Source organism: Bufo gargarizans, chromosome 2 (assembly GCF_014858855.1).
Source record: "Bufo gargarizans isolate SCDJY-AF-19 chromosome 2, ASM1485885v1, whole genome shotgun sequence".
Lineage (NCBI taxonomy): Eukaryota > Metazoa > Chordata > Amphibia > Anura > Bufonidae > Bufo > Bufo gargarizans.
In genome coordinates, this window is record NC_058081.1 from 628,581,383 (window position 1) to 628,602,357 (window position 20,975).

The 20,975-nt window shown below is 43.9% G+C and overlaps 1 protein-coding gene across 2 annotated transcripts in view; it reads left to right on the forward strand.

Annotated features, from left to right (window-relative positions):
• The window catches only part of LOC122926857 (transcription factor HES-5-like), a 28,082-nt gene extending 12,225 nt beyond the window's left edge, over window positions 1-15,857 (forward strand). Inside the window, exons 1-3 of one of the 2 annotated variants that reach the window (XM_044278360.1) lie at window positions 10,369-10,467; window positions 10,552-10,732; window positions 14,579-15,857. In XM_044278360.1, the coding sequence (XP_044134295.1) occupies window positions 10,384-10,467; window positions 10,552-10,732; window positions 14,579-14,850 (537 nt within the window). In that variant the 5' untranslated portion in view covers window positions 10,369-10,383 and the 3' untranslated portion in view covers window positions 14,851-15,857. Of the gene's footprint in view, window positions 1-10,368; window positions 10,468-10,551; window positions 10,733-14,578 lie in introns of those variants that run through there. The other variant, XM_044278361.1, reaches the window with a different exon arrangement.
• Window positions 15,858-20,975: the final 5,118 nt, after the last annotated feature.

Here is a 20,975-nt window from a genome sequence, read left to right on the forward strand (position 1 = left end):
ATAGAGGTCGGGTGTCGGCTATTTGATTCCGGCACCCGCCTCCTGTATTTGTATTAACAGGTTAGTTATCTTCATTGGTGGCGCAGTGGCCACAGCCCCTCCCCTCCTCCTCTCGTCTCTCTCCTTATTGGGGGCGGAAGCAGCATAGGGGGGAGGGAGAAACTCCACAGAATTCTAGAGTCTGACTCACGGTTCTTTTAACTCAAAGAATCGAATGAGTCACTAACTAAGTCGGATCTTTAGATTCTTTTAACCTGTGACTCATTCGATTCTTTCTTAGACTCCCTGTACTTGTGTCAGTGACTCAGACTCAGAGCTGCTAGTGCTTGCCTTGCCTCAGCTCTGATTGGTTGGTGGGCGGGGAGGGGAGGGGCTGGCAGAAGCAGCTTCCACTCTAGGATCAGATTACACTCCTCCCGAGCCCCTCCCCTCCCTGCTGCCAGCGGCTCTGCTATTGTGTGCTGTGACTCACTGACTCACACTGAGAAGAACATCGGCGGTGGCGGGGCAGAGAACTATCAATCTCCTCTGCCCCGCCGCTGTTCAACGGCAGAGCTGCGGCGGCGGGTCTAGTCGCAAATGGCGACAAGACCCGCAAAAAGTCTTGTCGCTATTTGTAAATTCTAAGTCGCATTGGCGACCATTATGGTCGCCATCTGGAGCCCTGTACTGACCTGCTTCTAACCTCCCCTTCATCTCTAAACTCCTTGAACGTCTTGTCTACTGTCGATCAATAATCTCTCTGCAAACTCTCTTCTTGACCCCTTATAATCTGCCTTTCACCCTCTTCACTCTACAGAAACTGTTCTTATTAAAGTTTCTAACGATCTCCTGACAGCAAAAAGAAATGTTGATTATTCTCTACTGATTCTTCTGGATCTCGCTGCAGAGTTTGATACCATAGACCATAAACTCTTCCTCACCATGCTTCACTCATTTGGCCTTAAGGACACTGCACTCTCTTAGTTCTCTTCCTATCTCTCTGGCTGCTCCTTTAGTGTATATTCGCTGGCTCTTCTTCTTCTCCTCTTCCTCTTAATGTTGGCGTTCCTCAGGGCTCAGTACTAGGTCCCCTACTCTTCTCCCTCTACACAGCCCCCATCGGACAGACTAGCAGTAGATTTGACTTTCGGTATCATCTCTATGCTGACGACAGCCAACTATACACTTCATCCCCTGACATCACCCCTGCTTTACTCAAACACCAGTGACTGTCTGGCAGCGGTCTCTAACATCATGTCCTCTCTGTGTCTAAAACTAAACCTCTAAAAAACTGAACTTCTTGTTTTTCCCCTATCTACTAACCTAGCCAAACTTGATATTGCAGCACTATCATAACTCCTGTGCAACATGCCTGCTGTCTTGGGGACACATTTGACTCAGATCTTTCCTTTGTTCCCCATATTCAATCATTTACACGCTCTTGTCGTCTGTACCTCAAGAATATTACCAGAATCTGCCCTTTTCTTACGGTGGAAACGGCAAAAACTCTTGTTGCCTTGATTCATTCTCGTCTTGATTACTGCAATGCATTACTAATCGGTCTCCCTCTCACTTAACTCTCCCCCCTTCAGTCTGACCTAAATGCTGCAGCCAGGCTCATCTATCTGTCTACCCGCTACACTGATGCTACTAGTCTGTGCCAGTCACTTAACTGGTTGCCCGTCCACCACAGAATACAGTTCAAACGTCTTACTCACAGTGCTGCTCCTCCATACATCTCCTCCCTTATTTCAGTCTACCACCCTACTCATGCTCTCCGTTCTGTTAAAAACCTAAGATTAACTTCCTCCATAATTCGTACCTCTCGCATCGATCTTCAAGACTTTTCTCAAGCTGCACCTACTCTCTGAAATACTCTGCCCTGAAATATCAGGTCAATTCACAACTTTGCCACCTTCAAACATGCCTTAAAAACACATATTTTCAGACATGCTAATCAAGCTACCTAAACTGACTATTCCCCGAGTAATCTTCTCCCCCACCAACTCCTCTGGCCTGAACTTGATCCTCAAACAGTCCCAAACCCGAAGCAGTTCGGCCGGCACCACTCCTTTCAGTTCACAAATGGCTTGAATCCTACTTATCACAATCAACTACCTTATGTGTCACCCCCAATTCCTCAAAGGTTGTAAGCTCTTGCGAGCAGGGTCCTGACTCTAGTGTTTCAGTTGAATATTAGCCAGTTACTTTTGTTTTGTACATGAACCCTATGAATTTGTAAAGCGCTGCAGAATATGGTTGCGCTACATAACCCCAGTTTTCACTCTCCTGCCCAGGCCATTGTTTGCAAATCTGACATGTTTCACTTTATGTGGTAATAACTTTGGAACACTTTTAGGCTACTTTCACACTCGCGTTCTGGCTTTCCGTTTGTGAGATCGGTAATGGACTCTCACAACTGGTCTAAAACGGATCAGTATTGCCTAATGCATTCTGAATGGAAAAGGATCCGCTCAGAATGCACCAGTTTGCCTCTGATCAGTCTCCGTTCTGCTCTGGAGGAGGACACCAAAACACATTTTGCTGTCTGCTTGACGAAACTGAGCCAAATGGATCCGTCCTGGCACACAATGTAAGTCAATGGGGATGGATCTGTTTTCTCTGACACAAATAGAAAATGGATCCGTCTTCAATTGACTTTCAATGGTGTTCATGACGGATCCGTCTTAGCTATACAAACGGATCCGTTCATGACGGATGCATGCGGTTGTATTATTGTAAAGGATCAGTTTTTGCAGAACCATGACGGATCCGCACAAAACATGAGTGTGAAAGTAGCCTTACTTACCCAAGCCATTCTGAGATTGTTTTCTCATGACACATTGTAGTTCATGATAGCCATACATCTTAGTCAATATATTTCACCTTTATTTATGAAAAAATCCCAAATTTACAAAAAAATGAACAATTCACAATTTTAAATATTTCAATTTCTCTGCTTTTAAAACAGAAAGTGATACCTCATAAAATATTTATTACTTAACATTCCCCATATGTCTACTTTATGTTGGCATCATTTTGGTGTAATTTTTTTTTTTTTAGGACGTTAGAAGGCTTAGAATTTTAGGGTTAAAAGAATTTCCAAAACCCACTTTTTAAGGACCAGTTCAGGTCTGAAGTCACTTTGTGGGGCTTACATAGTAGAAACTACACCCCTCAAGTTACTCAAAACTGATTTTTACAAACTTTGTTAACCCTTTAGGTATTCCACAACAATAAAGGAAAATGGAGATGACTTTTCTAAATTTCACTTTTTTGGCAGATTTTCCATTTTAATCAATTTTTTTCTTCAACACATCGAGCCAAACAAAACTCAATATTTATTACCCTGATTCTGCGGTTTACAGAAACACCCCATAAGTGGTCGTAAACTGACGTAAGGGCAAACAGCAGGTCGCAAAAGAAAAGGAGCGCCATATGGTTTTTGGAAGGCAGATTTTGCTGGACTGGTTTTTAGACACCATGTCCCATTTGAAGCCCTCCTGATGCACCCCTACAGTAGAAACTATGGGATAAAGTGACAGTTTTATTGGTACTATTTTGGGGTACATATGATTTTTAATCGCTCTATATTATGTTTTTGTGAGGCAAGGTAACAAAAAAATGGCTGTTTTGGCAGTTTTTATTTTTTTTGTTTTTACAACGATTATCTGACAGGTTAGATCATGTGCTATTTTTATAGAGCAGGTTGTTACGGACGCAATGATATCAAATATGTCTACTTTCTTTGTTTGTTTGTTTCAGTTTTACATAATGAAGAATTTTTTTGGCACAGTTTTTATTTTTTTTGTTTTTACAACGATTATCTGACAGGTTAGATCATGTGCTATTTTTATAGAGCAGGTTGTTACGGACGCGATGATATCAAATATGTCTACTTTCTTTGTTTGTTTGTTTCAGTTTTACATAATGAAGAATTTTTTTTAAAAAAATTATGTTTTTGTGTCGAACGCCATATTTTTTTTACTTTTCTGACGATCGTCTTGTGCAGGGGCTACTTTTTTGCAGGAAGAGCGTTTTTGAAACAAACAAAATCATATTTTAGTCATAGTTTTTTTTATTTTTTTGGCGATTGCCTTAGGTAGGATCTCATTTTTTGCGGGATGAGGTGACGGTTTGATTTATACTATTTTGGGGGCATACCTCTTTATGATCGCTATGTTGCTATTTTTTTTCATTTTTTTTTTATTTTTTTTATGGTGTTTACCTGAAGAGTTAGGTCATGTGCTATTTTTATAGAGCTGGTTGTTACGGACGTAACAATACCTAATATGACCTATGTCTTTTTTTTATTTATTTAGGTGTAACACAATAATAGCATTTTTGAAACAACCTCCTTTCTGCCTCCATATTCTGGGAGCTATAGTTTATTTTTATTTTTTATGTAGGGGCTCAAAAATGGCTTTTTTTTTACAGTGTTTATCGGATGGGGTGTATAATGTGATATATTTATAAAGCTCGTTGTTACGGACGGGTGATACATAATATGTGTGTTTTTTCTCAATTTTTTTTGTTATAAAATCAGGGAAAGGGGCGTTTTTTCTTTTTTTACTTGAAACTTTATTTTTTGACTTTTAAAAAAAACTTTATTTCTGTCCCACTCTGGGACTTCGACTTTTGGGGGTCTGATCCTCTCTGCAATGCATTACAATATATCTGTATTGTAATGTATTAGGCCCCATGCACACGGCCGTTGTTCACAGCCGTGTGCGGGCCGTGGAACCGCGGCCTGGATCCCTCCTGAGAGCAGGAGCGCACGGCGTCACTGGTTGCTATGACGCCGTGCGCCCCCTGCTGCCGGCACAGTACAGTAATACACTGGTATAGATCGTACCAGTGTATTACTGTACTGTGCCGGCAGCAGGGAGCGCACGGCGTCATAGCAACCAGTGACGCCGTGCGCTCCTGCTCTCAGGAGGGATCCAGGCCGCGGTTCCACGGCCCGCACACGGCTGTGAACAACGGCCGTGTGCATGGGGCCTTACACTGAGTGATACACTAACAGGTTGCCTAAGAGACCAGGCCTGGGTCTGGATCTCCTCGGCCTCCGTAGAAGGCAGGTCCCGATGCCTTGCAAGGTATTGTGCAGTCTCTGCAAGGCATCGGGCTGCCTTATCACCCATCAGGTCCCCACCACAGCAGTGCGGGCACCCAATGTGCTCCCTTACCTGCTGCAAATACTTTCTATGCCACAGTCTGCGCTGACCGCAGCATAGATGGGGTTAATCAGCCGGCATCAGCTTTTACAGCGATGCCAGCGGATACAGCAGGGGCAAGGCACTTTCCGCCATGATGTACTATTTCGTCATGTGTCGGGAAGGGGTTAAATAAATATTATCATTATTACTATGATCTACCCCGTCAGCTGAAAGCCATTAAAAAAAACTGTCCCAGAGCGGCCATTTTGGCCTCACAAAAAGCATAATATTGAACTATCAGAAAGCTGTGTTTACCCCAATATGAAAATGAAAACAGCACCTCATCCCATAAAAACAAGCCCTCACAGACCATCACTAGAAAATCAGTCAGAAAATGGCAACACAAAAACATGAATACTTTTATTGTGTAAAACTGAAAGAAAAAAATACATATTAGGTATTGCTGCTCCTGGCTCTGTAGAAATATCACATGATCTACCCCAATAGGTGATGGCCATAAAATAACTAGCCATGTTTTAGTCATTTCCCTTCCAAAAATCATAATATCAAGTGATCAAAAAGTCATATATACTCAAAATAGTACCAATGAAAACATCACTTCATTCCACCAAAAATGGGTAAAGTGGTAAAACAAAAAAAAAAAAACAATATAACACTGGTATCTCTGTAACTGTACTGACTAGCAGAATAAAGATAACAAGTCATTTTTTCCGCGTGGTGTACATTGCAATAACAAAACTTAAAGGGACACTGACAGCCCCAATTAGCATATTTAGGTATATATACGTGAGTACAGGTCTTATAAAGTCTATTAAAATGATCTAAGTAGCCCCCCTGTCCACCTTATAAGTACCAAAATATAAAGTTATATAACCTGCTTGTCCGGTCACCAATCTGCCCAAGGGGCGGCGTTTCATCACAAAATGCGCCCAGCCAGCCGCTCCTAACTGCCGTTCTGAAGCCCCGCCCAGCTCATCAATATTCACTTAGCTGGGCGGCAGCTACAACTCTCCGGACTCAAGTGCTGCAGCCTCTGCTTTTGTCATGGTCTTACCTTCTTGCCGTTCTCCTTCGTTTGACATGTGCTGGCGGCCATCTTGGTTTCTGGGTTTCTTGTAGCCTCCCACCCTGCGGCTTCTCCTTCCCACTGGGAGGAGCTGGATGCCTAGCTCATATATATAGGAGGTCTGTGGCTTCAGTTCCTTGCTTGGTCCTCCTGTGTTCACATGCTTCTAAGACTGCTGCTGCTTCTGGTTCCTGATCCTGGCCTCGTCTGACTACCCCGCTGGTTCCTGATCCTGGCTTCGTCTGACTACCCCGCTGGTTCCTGATCCTGGCTTCGTCTGACTACCCTGCTGGTTCCTGATCCAGGCTTCGTCTGACTACCCCTCTGGTTCCTGACCTCTGGCTACGCAAGACCCTGCTTCGGTTTAGCCATCCGTTTGGACTTTTGCTTACAGCTTGATTTTCAATAAAGCCTTCTTATTTCCACTTATCTCTTGTTGTACGTCTGGTTCATGGTTCCATGACAGCTTTATGCGCATGCGCCAGGCACTTGAGTCCGGAGAGTTGTAGCTGCCGCCCAGCTAAGTGAATATTGATGAGCTGGGCGGGGCTTCAGAACGGCAGTTAGGAGCGGCTGGCTGGGCGCATTTTGTGATGAAACGCCGCCCCTTGGGCAGAATGGTGACCGGACAACCAGATTATATAACTTTATATTTTGGTACTTATAAGGTGGACAGGGGGGCTACTTAGATCATTTTAATAGACTTTATAAGACCTGTACTCACGTATATATACCTAAATATGCTAATTGGGGCTGTCAGTGTCCCTTTAAGTTTTGTTATTGCAATGTACACCACGCGGAAAAAATGACTTGTTATCTTTATTCTGCTAGATACATGAGTTAAGATAGAGGGACTGTCACTTTTTTTTCAGATACAGTGCCACTCATGCACATAGGCTGTGTCTGGTATTGCATCTTAGCCATATGCACTTACTTAAAGGGGTTTTCCGGCAGTGGGAACCCGACACCTGGGACCTCCGCTGATTAGCTGTTTGATAAAACTCCGGCGCTCGGAGTAGTGCCACGGCCTTCTCACCGCTTTTCCTAGGCCTTTGAAGACACGTTCATGTGTCACATGGCCTAGGAGCAGCTCAGACCCATAGAAGAGATTGGAGCTGAACTTGATACTGAGAACAGTCACTATACAATGTATGGCGCTGTGCTTGGTACGTTGCTAGAAGGCTGTATAGCTCACAGGAGCGCTGGTAACTTCTCAAACAGCTGATCGGTGGCTGTCCCGGGTGTTGGACCCCCACTGATCAGAAACCGATGTCCTATCTTGAGGATAAGTCATCAGTATTAAAATCTTGGAAAACCCTTTTAAATAGCCTGAGTTGCAGCCTATGGACGGGAGAGGCGCTGTATATGGCAGAAAAGCTCACATTTCTAATCTCATAATCTCCTTTAAAGCAGTCTATGTTTCTGTAGGTCAGTGATCTCAAATCTGTGACTCTCTGACCGCACAAATACAATGTATAGGCCATGAATGTGCCGCATTGTGTAATCAGGATAAATGTTCTATGGCCAGAGCGCAGAATAACAGCAAAGTGTAAAAAAGTGTGGGAATCCTGAGCTGAGCCGCATCTCCCGGGAGAGTTCAGGCATCCTTACATCTTGTAGAAAGACTGAATCAAGACTTCTTTTTACTTTGACAGAATGAGAATGAAACTCAGAGTCTGATCTGTAGGTTTATTGTCACTCAGTAAACACTCAAGCTGTGCGTGTCACTGAACCCTGGGGATCTGGCATGGAGGGGGTGTTAGCACTTATGCAAGCCTCTGCATTACAAGGGACTAGAACCTGGAAATGTACACAAGGCTTGGTTCACAACTGCGGCAGGGGTTCTTCTGATAAAAATACCGGACAAAAAGGCTGCATGCAGCGGTGTTCTGTCCGGAAGAATGCCGAATCACATAACAGAAACCAAAGGCATCACTTTATAGTCACTGGGATCTGGCAGGCGCCATTGGTGTCTGGTGTATGTTGGGGCCAGCGCTGCAGTTTTTCTATGCTTATACTGGAACAGAAGAAATGTAAGGCAGACGAAAACCTAGCCTAAGGAATCCCTCAAACAGGTTGTCTCAGAATGAGTGGATATCAGCAGACCACAGCATTGGTGAGGGGGCCATACCGCCAGGTCCCCCAATCATCATGAGAACAAGGGTCTCCTGTCTCGCATTTCAGTGTCTGATCACTGGGGATCCAGCCACATGCCCGGGAATACTGTCACACAAGTATATGGGACTAAAGAAGATATCAGAGTGCTGTACTCTGCTGGAATACCCACTGATCACGAGAAAGGGGGCTCCCAGTTCCCTGTCCCCAGTTTTAATGAAGCTACAGTTGTTCCATTCAAAGTCTATTGGACTGACAGAGATAGCTGTGTACAGCACTCCGATATCTTCGTCAGTCCCTGAATGGAACCCTTTTAACTAGGAATTGTTGAGGACTGGTTTCACATGGCCCGAATGTCCACACCCAGCTCTATGTCAATGCAGCTCCTCATTTATCCAGGTCATGGTATATCTGTAGGAATATGTCAGAGCAACTGGACTTCCTGTACTTTTTTTTCTTGAAGACGTTTCGCTAGTTTTCCGATTAGCTTTCTGATTATCTATCTATCTGTATCTACCTGTATTTATTTATTTCCTGCAATCACATGGGTTAATAAAATATATTTTTACATCTTTTTGAGTGTGCTGCCTTTTTGCGGTTTATTTATTGGAATATTGTCATGTCCCCTTGGGCTTGCACCTCACTTCCTTTCTTTTGTTTCTCTATCTATCTATCTATCTATCTATCTATCTATCTATCTATCTATCTCTTATCTATCTATCTATCTTATTTGTAGTGTAAACATCAGAAAATATTTCCAGCCCAGACACATAACAGTGCAAGGACTGTACTTAGGGATGACTCATAGGAATCTCCCCCCGGCCATGTCATATCTTCCACAAATGAGACAGATGACTGAGCTCATAACCTCCAGTTGACCGTAACAATACGTTACATATGAAAGCAGCAGATCCTGAATTTCCAGTCACACAATGTCCTCACAGACATGGCCCCGGGACAGCCTCATCCTTGGTACTTGCCCAATGCGTAGAGCTAATTATACTGGAGGTCAGAGGGCAGAAGCACTGTTGTCTTGTAGACATATTGTCTTCCGATAAATGATGATGAGCTCATTATCAAAAAACAAAAAAGATGTATTCACTTAATGTGTCTCAGGGTCAGACATTGTCACAGCGCACCAGACCTTAAATGGGTCGGCCATTAGAGTTAATGGAGTAGACTAGATGGTCACTCAACGTTAATGCTCAAAATGTTACTAATGGACCAAGCTCAGGGACACTGTTCTTCTAGTCCACTGGACCCCAAGCAGTGGCCCTCCAGCTGGTGCCCTGACAGCCTGGGAGTGCCACACTTTGGAGACCACTACTCTATGTAAAGGTGTAGATAGTAGTGTTGCTATAGGGGCAATAGGTAACATTTGCACCATGGCCTTGGTGTCTGAGGGGTACCTCTGCCACATAACAATACATCAGTAAATGGCACAAAAAGTTGAGTGTGATTCAGTAGTGTTCCAGTAGTGTGATCCCCACCAATCTGATAGCAGCTCTTGGAAAAACTGTTGGAAGCACAATTGTTTTTCTAGGTCATACACATATACAGAGCATGACCCTAAAATAAAATAGGCCTGTTGGCCGTAAGTGCAGACTTGAGTCCATGTCGAGTGTAACACAACACTCTCTTCCACCCTGGGGGTATAATCAGTGTGACACAGAGCTGCTATGTGACAGCCGTTACCCCCCTTCATGTGGCAGCAGGTTGCAAACACCATGGGTGGGACTTTCCCAGGTCCTGACAGCCAGGCCATGTGTAGGAACCCTGTGTCCTTTGTACAGCACACACTCCTGACATCTTGGTGGGGAAGAAGAGTGCGGGAGGGGGGGGGGGGAAGATTTTGGCTACAGAAGCTGACTTCAGAAGCATGAATGAAAGTGGCTGTTGTCCCGAGGCTGCAGTGATTGGATACTGAGTGTGGGAAAGCATGTGCTGGCTGCCACCCATACATTCACATGCAGAGGAAGGGGTATAAAAGTGAACTTCACTCTCAGCCTCTGAGAGAACATTCGCCCTAAGAACAACCCTATGATCATGGCAGTCAACAAGACTCTGTGCATCATTTCTAAGGAATATGCTGCAGACACACTCGCCACCAAAGAGAAGATTAAGGTACATTTCTATAAAGTCCCTTTTCTTCATTTTATTAGAATTTCAGTGTTGCATTGCTATAAAAATATATTTTATTTTGACCAGATGAGGAAGCCAGTAGTGGAAAAGATGAGGCGGGACCGCATTAACAGCAGCATCAACCAACTACGTAAACTTTTAGAGCAAGAATTCCAGCTTCTCCAGCCCGACTCCAAGCCAGAGAAGGCTGATGTCCTGGAAACCGCCGTTCAGTTCCTTAGACAGCAACAGATCTGCAACCACCAGGGTGAGTCTAAAACTTTTGCAATGTAGTATACTGGAAAATGTTTATTTCATGCGCCCTCTAGTGAACTTATTGGGTATTAAGTGGACCTACCTTACTACAATTAATTATATTCCCATAATCACCTCTGTAATTCATATTTTTATAAATTTGTCTTTATCATATGAAGAATAAAAATGTGAAGATCCATAATATTAATATGGACTTGTGGGCCTTACTGCTAAATTTCTAAAAACCCTACCCCTCCACTGACCATGTGTCAACTGATTTTTTTAGTGTCTCCTTATGTGGCATAGAGACCTTTGGTCCCTTTGAGGAACCAGGGTCTACTGCCAATCTACTTCTCCCCAGCTCTGCTGCCATGTATCCCTAGCATATTGGAGGCGCACGATAACTAGTATAAGAGCAGTGCGCAACGAACGCGTGTGTTCTAAACCGATGCTCACCTGGAAATGTTGTGCTGACTAGGCACAACTTTGGAGCAAGGCATGTCACATCAAAGATACAAATGAAGCAGCAGCTAGCTCCAGGGCAATACGTATTGGAACACCTCTCTCCAGTAGAGACTAGAAACAGTAGGGGCAGAGGTGCTTGCTAATAGGAGACATGATGGATGAGAAGATGCTGTATGTTTGGCAGCAAGATAATTGTCACCTTATAAAAAGTGTCCCCATCCCGGCTGTTTCTATCTTGCCTGCACATCATGTACCCCTAGCAAATAGACTTGTTACGATTAGTGTTGGGTGAGCACCAAAGTTCTTGGGTGCTCGAGTAGAACACCTCGGGATGCACAATGGAAGTCAATCGAAGGACCCGAGCATTAAACCAGGCACCCCCTGCTCTGAAGAGGGGAGGGTGTCTGGTTCACATGAAAAGGTCAGAAATTGATGGAAACACCACTGAAATGGTTCAAAATAGCACAGGGAGGATGTCTGGATGCATCTTGGACTCCCAGGTCGCTGCTCGGAACGATGTTGTCTGAGTAGTACGCCACTTTTACAGACTGACAATAATACGCACAAAACCAAAGATAAAATCGATTTTAGAGGAAAAATTGTTAGGAAACATTCTTTCCTGTATATTTACTTGTATATAAAGTGCAAGTGCTGCCAAAAATTACAAGAGGCACTCCGATACAACCTGTATATCACATAAAGGAGGGCCTCATTCACATTGTGGTACAATTGTTCAGGTAGAGGGACTCCTACACTCATAAAGCCTATGCATTAAGTGAAAGGGCTGCCAAAAATTACAAGGAACCGGCACTCCAATACACCCTTTATTACACATAAAGGAGGGCATCATACACACCCTTGAAAAATGATTGTGTCTGGTAATGTAGGGTAGTTCCTTTAAGATAAATGGAGCTTAGTTTTAAGCAGCTATGTTTTTCTATTTTTGTACCACCCTTTTCTAGGTCTTCACTAGTGCGCACTAGGGCTTGTTTTTATTGTACCTCTTCAGCACTGCTAGGGTTGATCTTCTCCTTCTCTGTGAGCTGCTGCATGGCTGTGTCCAATTGCTATTCAGCTGTTCCTATATATACCTGGCTGTTTCTCTCAGTCCTGGTCTGTGCAATTGGTCTCTACAAATCTTTTTAGGTCTTTAGCTAGGTAGAGCCAGTGAAAGAGCTATTATCCATTTGTCTGTCTGATTCCTGACCTGTGCCTGTTTACCATACTGTTCCTGAGCTGCCCTGACCTTTGGATTGGATCACGGATTCACATGAACTTTGCGTCCCAGTCACAACAGGACTATTCAAAGTAGTGGTCTGGGTGGCTCCCCTGCAGTGAAGTCCATATTCCTGTATAGGGGTTAAAGGGTGAATACCAAGGGACTGCCAGGATAACGCCCTCAGGACTAGCCCAAAGTCAAAACAGTTGATTGGCACAGTGGATCCATATCCAATGCTTGTAACAAGACTGACTGGCAACAACCTTTTATATGAGGTTGTCAGGTAATATTTTTCATAGCAACTAGTGAAGACCTAGAAAAGGGTGGTACAAAAATAGAAAAACATAGCTGCTTCAATCTAAGCTCCATTTATCTTAAAGGAACTACCCTACATTACCAGACACAATACATGGACAAGTGACACTGCCACGTTTTTCTAATCCTATGCAACCCCTTAAATTCCAGGATGGAGCAGCCTTAAAATGTTGGCAGATATATCAGCTCCGGTTTATATAAACTGGATTGTAGTGACTGTAATGTGTGACTGTTAAAGGGGATATTAATTATTGATATTTATGCAAATCTCAATAATTAATATTCATAAGTAGGCGTAATCGTCTTGTGATGACTCCGCCTATTTATGCCTTAATGAACAACAATTTACTGCTGATTACCTTAGTCTAATCACCAACTACACTTACTGCATGCGCCTTACTGACTACCGCTAGTAAACACACATTACACAATAGATACAAATGACACAGTATTTATTAATCCTTACAGAATACACAAGTAATACAGTGTCAACAATATACTACCTCTACGGCAGCGATTCCTTGCAATTTATAAAGGAATTATAGGTTTATAACTATATATATCTATAAACAGATGGATAGATATATATTGTTATAACAATGCACAATAATATAGATACACACACTAATACAATACACTAACACGGTACTGACTACACTAACACAGTCCCAAATCCACCCCAAGATCTAACTAGTATTAATGACCATACACATTCATACACTTTAACGGTCGTCCACCCAAGCCTGACTATATACTATCCCTAAGGGGTAAAATCAGGGGTTATTACATAAACTGTGCTGCTGGGGTAAGCAGGACAGCCGCGGGGGTAGAGACACTGGGGAACAGGGGATGTTAATGCCGGGGATATCAGGACCTGGGTCAGGGGAAGATGAGGGTCACCAGGGGTACAGGAGATGAGGGTGTATTATAGGGGGCAGTAAGGTATGGGGGGAAATAAGGGATATAGGGCAGGGTATTCTATAGGGTTAGGAGGGTGTATAGGGGGGTAGATAGGGTATAGTAGGGTGGATTAGCGTTGGTGGTATGGGGGGGCTAGGTAGGGATTAGCGTTGGTGGTATAGGGGGGTAGATAGTGTATAGGAGGGTGGAATAGCGTTGGTGGTATAGGGTGATACTTATGTTATCCTCTGCTCGTTGTCCAGGGGGGCTCGTTTCGTCCAGGGATGATCCTCTCTATGGTGGGTGGTGGACTCGTCTCCTCCAGCGTAGCGCTGCCGGACTATTTAAGTCCAGCAGCGCTCGCTCCCGAGGCCGCCCGTCCCGTGGCGCGCATGCGCGCCGCCGGCCCGAACACGTGGGCCGGCGCGGTGATATGACGTCACCGCGCCGGCCCGCGCCTCCCAGAGCGCGCTTCTAGGCGGAGGATTCCTTTGATCCTCCGCCTGTAGTCCTCTGCATACCTTGCGGTGCGATAATTATCGCGCCGGAGGTATGCAGATAACAGAGGGAGGGATGTTTGTTTCCCTCTCTCTATATCCATATATATATATACATAGTGAGGGGGGGGGATCATATGTATATTCATTGATGTTTGGGGCACATCCATGAATATACACCTACACACAGGGCCATCAATACATATATCTATACATATACACGGAGATGTAGGCCAAAAAGGGGCCTATATACATCTCCGTGCATATCTATAGATCCCACCTGGACGAGCCTATGGACAAGGGCTAATATATATGTATATATGTCAAGGCATATATACATATATATTTAAATATGACACTTCCCTCAACAGTGACTTTGGTAGGACCATCATTGACATTATTGCTGGCCTTGGTCTAGTATATGGTTTTCAAAGGTTTTCAACGGTTTCATGTTATTTTTCAGGAATGAAATCAGTTCATAGAACAGATCACCAGCAATACAGACACGGCTACTCCAAGTGCCTTCATGAAGCCCTCTCCTATCTATCAGCCCATCACACAGGGCAGGAGACTCAGGTTAAGTTACTGAATCACTTTCACCAACTGGAGAGCCAACCAAGAAATCTCAGCTGCCTCATGTCACCTCCTAAATCCATCTCTGAGCGGGCAAATCAACAGGAACAGCCTCTCATCGCCAATACCAAGTACTTGTGGAGACCCTGGCAGAAGATCTGATTGGCTTTTAAGATCCTTGTCACATTGATAAGTGGCTGGGATCTTCAAGAGGTCTTCAAGAGACTACTGTGATCACAAGTGTCCCCTTGTATTTTCTATTCGAGGATAATATGGTCTGCTTCATAATGAAGAATGAATTATGCACTTAGATCAGAGATCTCCAACCTACAGCCTTCCGGCTGTTCAAAAACTACAACTCTTAGCAGGTCCTGGCAGCCGACAATAGACAGAGATGTAGCTTTGAAACAGCTGGAGAGCCACTGTTTGGAGGCTACTGACATCAATGAGATATTAAAGGGTTTAACCGATTGGAAATCCCTTTTAAATATGACCTATTAAGACATTATTGGGTCCCTTTAATAGGACCCCCTCACTTAGCCAGACCAGAAACCCACTGCAAAATGCGGTTGTCACTTTAATGGCTGCTGATTACACGAATAACTGTTAGGTTCAATTGGCACCATGCTTTATTTCCCTGCTTTGGCAAAAGACATCTCAGCATGGGCAGGGCTAGCAATGTGTAGTGGACCTGCCCATGTTGACCTATGAACTATTTGAAGTGGGACCAAATTAATTAAAGGGGTATTCAATGTGAGCAACGCCTTTAAAGGGATTTTTGAGAATTCTTATAATACCTGGCCCACCTCCACAAACCTCTCCAATAATTTGGCATGAATTGGACTGTGTATAGCGGAGATAACAAGTGCTTCCACCATAATCTAAAATGTAATTAATACAATATGTGCTGTATTATTGAATGACATAGACATGTTGGCTGTGTACCGAAATATTTCCACTAAGGAACTAGAAGCGATCTATATATATCCTTCTTTGTTGCCTATGGCAACAGTTTAATTGCTACATTCAATGTATCGTCAATTGAATTACAATGTGTTTATTTTTTTAAACTTTGCTTAATTTGTAAAACTTATTAAGGGGGTAATTGTCTGCATTAGATGCATCTGGGTGTAAATTTGTATGTCAGAGGACAAAAAGTTCTTCATAAATCTTTATGAAAAAAAATGTGTACTTTTTTATTTGCGTTAGAGCAGTGGATTCTAACCTGTGGCTCTACAACATTTAACGCCTGTCTTTAATTTGCGTCTCATTTATTATTCCTTTAATTAATCAGGTTTATCTTTTTTGGTTTAAAGACATATTTATTTATTTTACACACTTATATAGCTGTGACATATTCTGCAGCACTTTACAACCATAAGCATCCAACTGTCCCCAATGGGGCTTACAATCTAAGTTTCCTATCAGTATGTCTTTGGAGGGTGGGAGGAAACCCACAGGGAGAACCTACAGACTCCATGCAGATGTTGTCATTGGTCAGATTCGAAACTAGGGCCCCAGCGCTGCAAGGCACCAGTGCCAACCACTTCATTAGCTACCTATCTGCTGTAGTTATATACTGTTTCCATCAAAAATGTTGTCATGATAGTTCGCTTTCTAAACTTCTCTAACTGATTTTACAATTGTACATCCTTTGTTTTGTATATGGTGAATTAGGTTATAGATGTGAGTGATAAAAAAGCGGAAAACATAATAGCTGAGTTATACCCACATAGATCTCTTCTTCTGTGTACGGTAGAAGATATTCTTACAAATATTAACACTGTTGAGTGATAACAAGGGATGAGCGAATTTGCATAAAACCTTGTTCTGATACTGCACTGAGCAGTTCGGGAAATGTTTTTTTACAGTACGTATGAAGCAATCACTTCGGCTCATTGGAGCCAATACATTCTAATACTGTACGGAGCTCCTGCTCCGTGCAGTATTAGAACAAAGTTTTATGCGAGTCGACTTCGGATGTTTCATCCGAAGTCGATTCGCTCATCCCTAGTGATAACCATAAATGTTGTGAAAAGTCCCATATTCTCCTTGTTCAGTCGCAGTAATATTTGATTCAAGTGGATTACCAATGAGAAAAACTACATTAACAGTCCCTTTGCACAGCTGCCTGTATGCCTCTCTATTACTAAGTGTGAGATAGTGGTTGGAAGTACTTACCTTCTTCACAGAAAACAAATCTCTGCTACTAAGAATAAAAAATAGATGACGTTCCGTATGGCATCCGTTTTTTTTTGCGGATCCATTGTAATAATGCCTATCCTTGTCTGCAAACTAGAAAAAAATAGGACATGCACTATTTTTTTTGCGGAGCAACGGAACGGACATACTGATGCGGACCGCGTTTTTTGCGGACCCATTTAAATGAATGGGTCCGCATCCTACTCGCAAAAAAAACGGCTCGGACATACAAACAAAATACAGTCGTGTGCATGAGGCCTAAGGGAAAGGAGAGATAACCCCATGTTAAGCGTATACTAGGTCACCTACGGGCGTTATCCTGGCAGCTCCCTGCTTTTCACCCTTTAACACCTATACACTCTAAACATGAAAATGTTTTTGTTTCATATAGTCATACAAGAGAAAGAAGATTAGCTCTAAAATTAACAAAACAGTAAATAAAATAAACAATAACAACCAATGATACATTGGACATTTCAGTCATTTATGGTATATCAATGATTCTCTAATGAAGGCAGTGGAAATCGATCAAGCCGTGGTTTCCAATGTTTATGAAAGGAGACCAGGGTATTACTACGGTAAGCTAGTAGCCGCTCCTAAATGAAATGAGTGGAAAGCATCTCTGTTATGTCCGAGACCACAGGGGGCTCAATGGTCTTCAATCGCCAAGTTATCAGAAGCTTTGCTACTGATAATATGCAATGAGCAGGACCGTGTTACGGTGGCCAACTATGCAGTGGGTCAGGATAGATGTATATAAGTCTATGGTTTGTTCGTGACGCCAATTGTAATGTGCGCAGGATACTGTTGCAGGGCTCTTTAAGATGTAATAACTCACGTACCAGGTGAGGAATGCCAGAGTGGGGATAGTGTCTCTGTGTAATGTCAACAGGGTCTCCTACCTGGGTACGGCTGGACTCCTGGATCCTGGCTCACTTGCAATAAATTGAGTGTTGCTAGTAGGAGTAATTGAGGGTTTTAGTAGCAGTAAATGAGATCCAGACTTGGTATATAATTCAACTTGTCTTTACTGGAGGCAGCATTAATCCATACAAGTTACAGCAATAGTCCTTTAGGTCCCAGCAGGTATTGGCAATATGTGGCAGGGATCAATATCTCTTCTGCTTCCTATCATATGCCTGGAGAATATGGCAGGTATCTATCTTCTGCTCTGTCTATCTTCTGCTTGGTATGGGCCTGACTAGCTGAGGAGGAATTTGGCTTCTCCTGGTCTCTGGATATGTACTCACAGCTATGCTCACAGGGAATGGTCTTCCTGGAGGACTGGAGGTGCTGCTTGTCAACCAGCTGAGGCTGATGGCTCAGGCTGGGAATGTTGATCTTTGGCCTCAACCGAGACAAGATCCTGGTTTGGCACCCTAGAACTGGGAGCTCCTACTAACACAACCTTCCCCCTAGCTGGGGTGGCTGGTACACTAACTGGAACTTCCTTCTCCTCCCCATGAGGCAGGATGTGGGAACATTCCACACCTCCTCAAAGAGGGGGGAGCTAAACTGGAATGTACTATTCCAGTCTAGCAATACTAAACTGTCTAAGGTCCTGCTACATATCGCTGCCACCTGCTGGTGTACATGGAAATTACAGCATAATACATAAAACAGGCCTAGAACATGCATATAATGACAATAGATTATACAGAATGACAATACACATACACTTAACATGTGGTAGCGGGGAAAAAGAGTTTGGTAACATACTCCGGGCTGTTACATTCCCCTTTACTTTAAGTTAAGCCGCCCTCGGCTTACGTTCAGGAGGGTAAGAAGGAACCAGCTCTGGGTACCCAACAAATACAAAGTACTGCATGAATTATACATATAATGACATACATGGACAAAACATTTAACGGCTTTCCCCAGGTTCCTGCCCGCTAGAGTAAGGTGTCCAACACACAGTTTCCTTCTCTTGGCATAACCAGGTAACCAAAATACTGCACAAAGCAAAGCATCACTGACTGACTTTGAAGTGTTATTATGGCCATCAAACACCAAAGAAAGCATGGGGGTGTCTTTACTCCGTAATCCCGCCATTGTGTAATGAAATGCCCGCAAATGGAAGGGTGGCTTTATCCTGTATTCCCTTCCCTGCACCAAAGCCTGAGAAATTTGGCTTAAAGCACGATCACTATGGTGACTAAGGGGTAGCTAAATTATGGCTCTAAGGCTTGAGGCGCCTTACCTTAGGCAAAAGGCTCAGAAGGGGAGGTATTTATCGTCTCCATGCTCTTCTGGCAATGTCACAGGAGGGGGGTATTACAATCCCATGGAACTTCTGGAAATAAGACACCTCAGGATGGGAGCAATCATGAACATTTAACAAGCGGGAAGGAGTTTAACCCTTCACAGTCTAGGACTTCTAACGATTCCCGAAGCAGCGGGGATACCTGTGAAGTTACTGGACCTGCCAGGACTTACCATTTGGTCCTACCCTGGGTACCTATGGGTATATATCACCGGGTGTAGTCCATTAGTATACAACGTCCACATGAAGACAGTCCGTATAAAGAGGGGAGAGAACAAGAGCTGTCAAGTTAAGGCAAATAAAAGTAAGTTGCTACATTTTTTGTTAAGTGCAATGGTAAGTGCAAATGTCACAAATAGTGCAGGAAGGTCACATTGCGGCACCTAGGAGAGACTACACACAATGGGCATGTTATCTTAAACGTTGCATAACCTGTATACTGGAAAATAAATTAGTGCAAAAACATTATGCAAATATCAGTGTAATAATACGCTCAAATATGACTTGAGTCCTTTTACTTGAAATGCTTGACTATGGACAGGAACAATGAGTCCATAAGTCACTTGTAATCTACAGGAAATAAACAAAAGTCACTTGTAATCCAATGGGCAACAATAGAGTTAATTGTAATCCACACAAGGTAGTGGGTAATTGCAATAGTGGGTGGTTTTCCTCACAGGAAAGTCTGGAAAACATCCTCCTGGATCCCATGTTTGAGGAGGCAAAAGTTCTTTAACCTGGGTGCTCTCAGCAGCTGTAATTCCTGTAGAAGCTTCATCTGCAATCTCCTGGTGGCTTTCTGTGGCAGAACTTGGAATTGCAGGTTCACCTTTCTCTAGAAAATCCTCTGTAAGCCTTGGCTTTTTCCTTGTAGGAGACAGGTTTTCTGGACAGCAATAAAGGACGGACCCTTGGTCTTTCATAGCAAAGGTCTCCGGATTCGGTGCTGGTTCTGATAGAGTCATATCAGGTGTGCTGTCTTCAGCAGGTGGCTGAGAAGAAGACTTGGAGGCTTTATCACTAAACATCCTCTGTATTGTTTTCCGTTCTTCCGCTATTTTTAGAAAGTCCTGCAATTTACTCCACCTGCGAGCTTTCTATTGGACAAGGTTATCCCGCCAAGTGACTTCTTCATCACTGCAGAAACTGTTGAGGAACACAAGAGGGCGCTCCTGCATTTTGTAGTTCAGGCTGGCTGCTATAATGGAGCTCCACTGACCTCTTGTGGTGGTTTCTGGTACTCTCTGGGTAGTGAGGCTGGTCAAAGCTGCGGTGAGCTGCTGTACATCGGAAACTCCTGGCTGTAGTGGCTCTGGCAAAGGTATCGCCAGTGTTGACGACAGCAGGGAAGGAGCGCTCTCTCTGGGCAGCGGAGTGGCAACTGGCGTGATGAGGGACACCTTACGGACCTCTCTGGGTAAGACGTGCCCCTGTACTCTGGGACTGAAAGTCATTACTAAGTTATTTATTTGCCCCACCTGTAGATTTGAGGCCACAGGAAGTTCAGGGATCACTATGGGGACCTCCGGGTTCAAGCGTCCCACTCTGGCGGTATTAGTTCTGGGCGGCGGAGTGGAAGTTCCGTCCGCCTCCTCTGCACCGATAAGTGTCCTTGGAGGAGCAGGCCTAGGCCTGTTAGAGTTATTGGGACCCACAGGGAGCGGTGCAGGGGCAGGTACAGACCGGGCCTGGGCCTCAGGGAGCTCGTCTGCTCCTACCTGATGTCGCGGCCGGGCGGCTCCTGGTAGTCATCGCGGGCTTCAGGTGTCGTCAGCGGTGCAGGCTGGTCCAAAGCCTACGGGAGCAGGCTCAGCATCGGCGG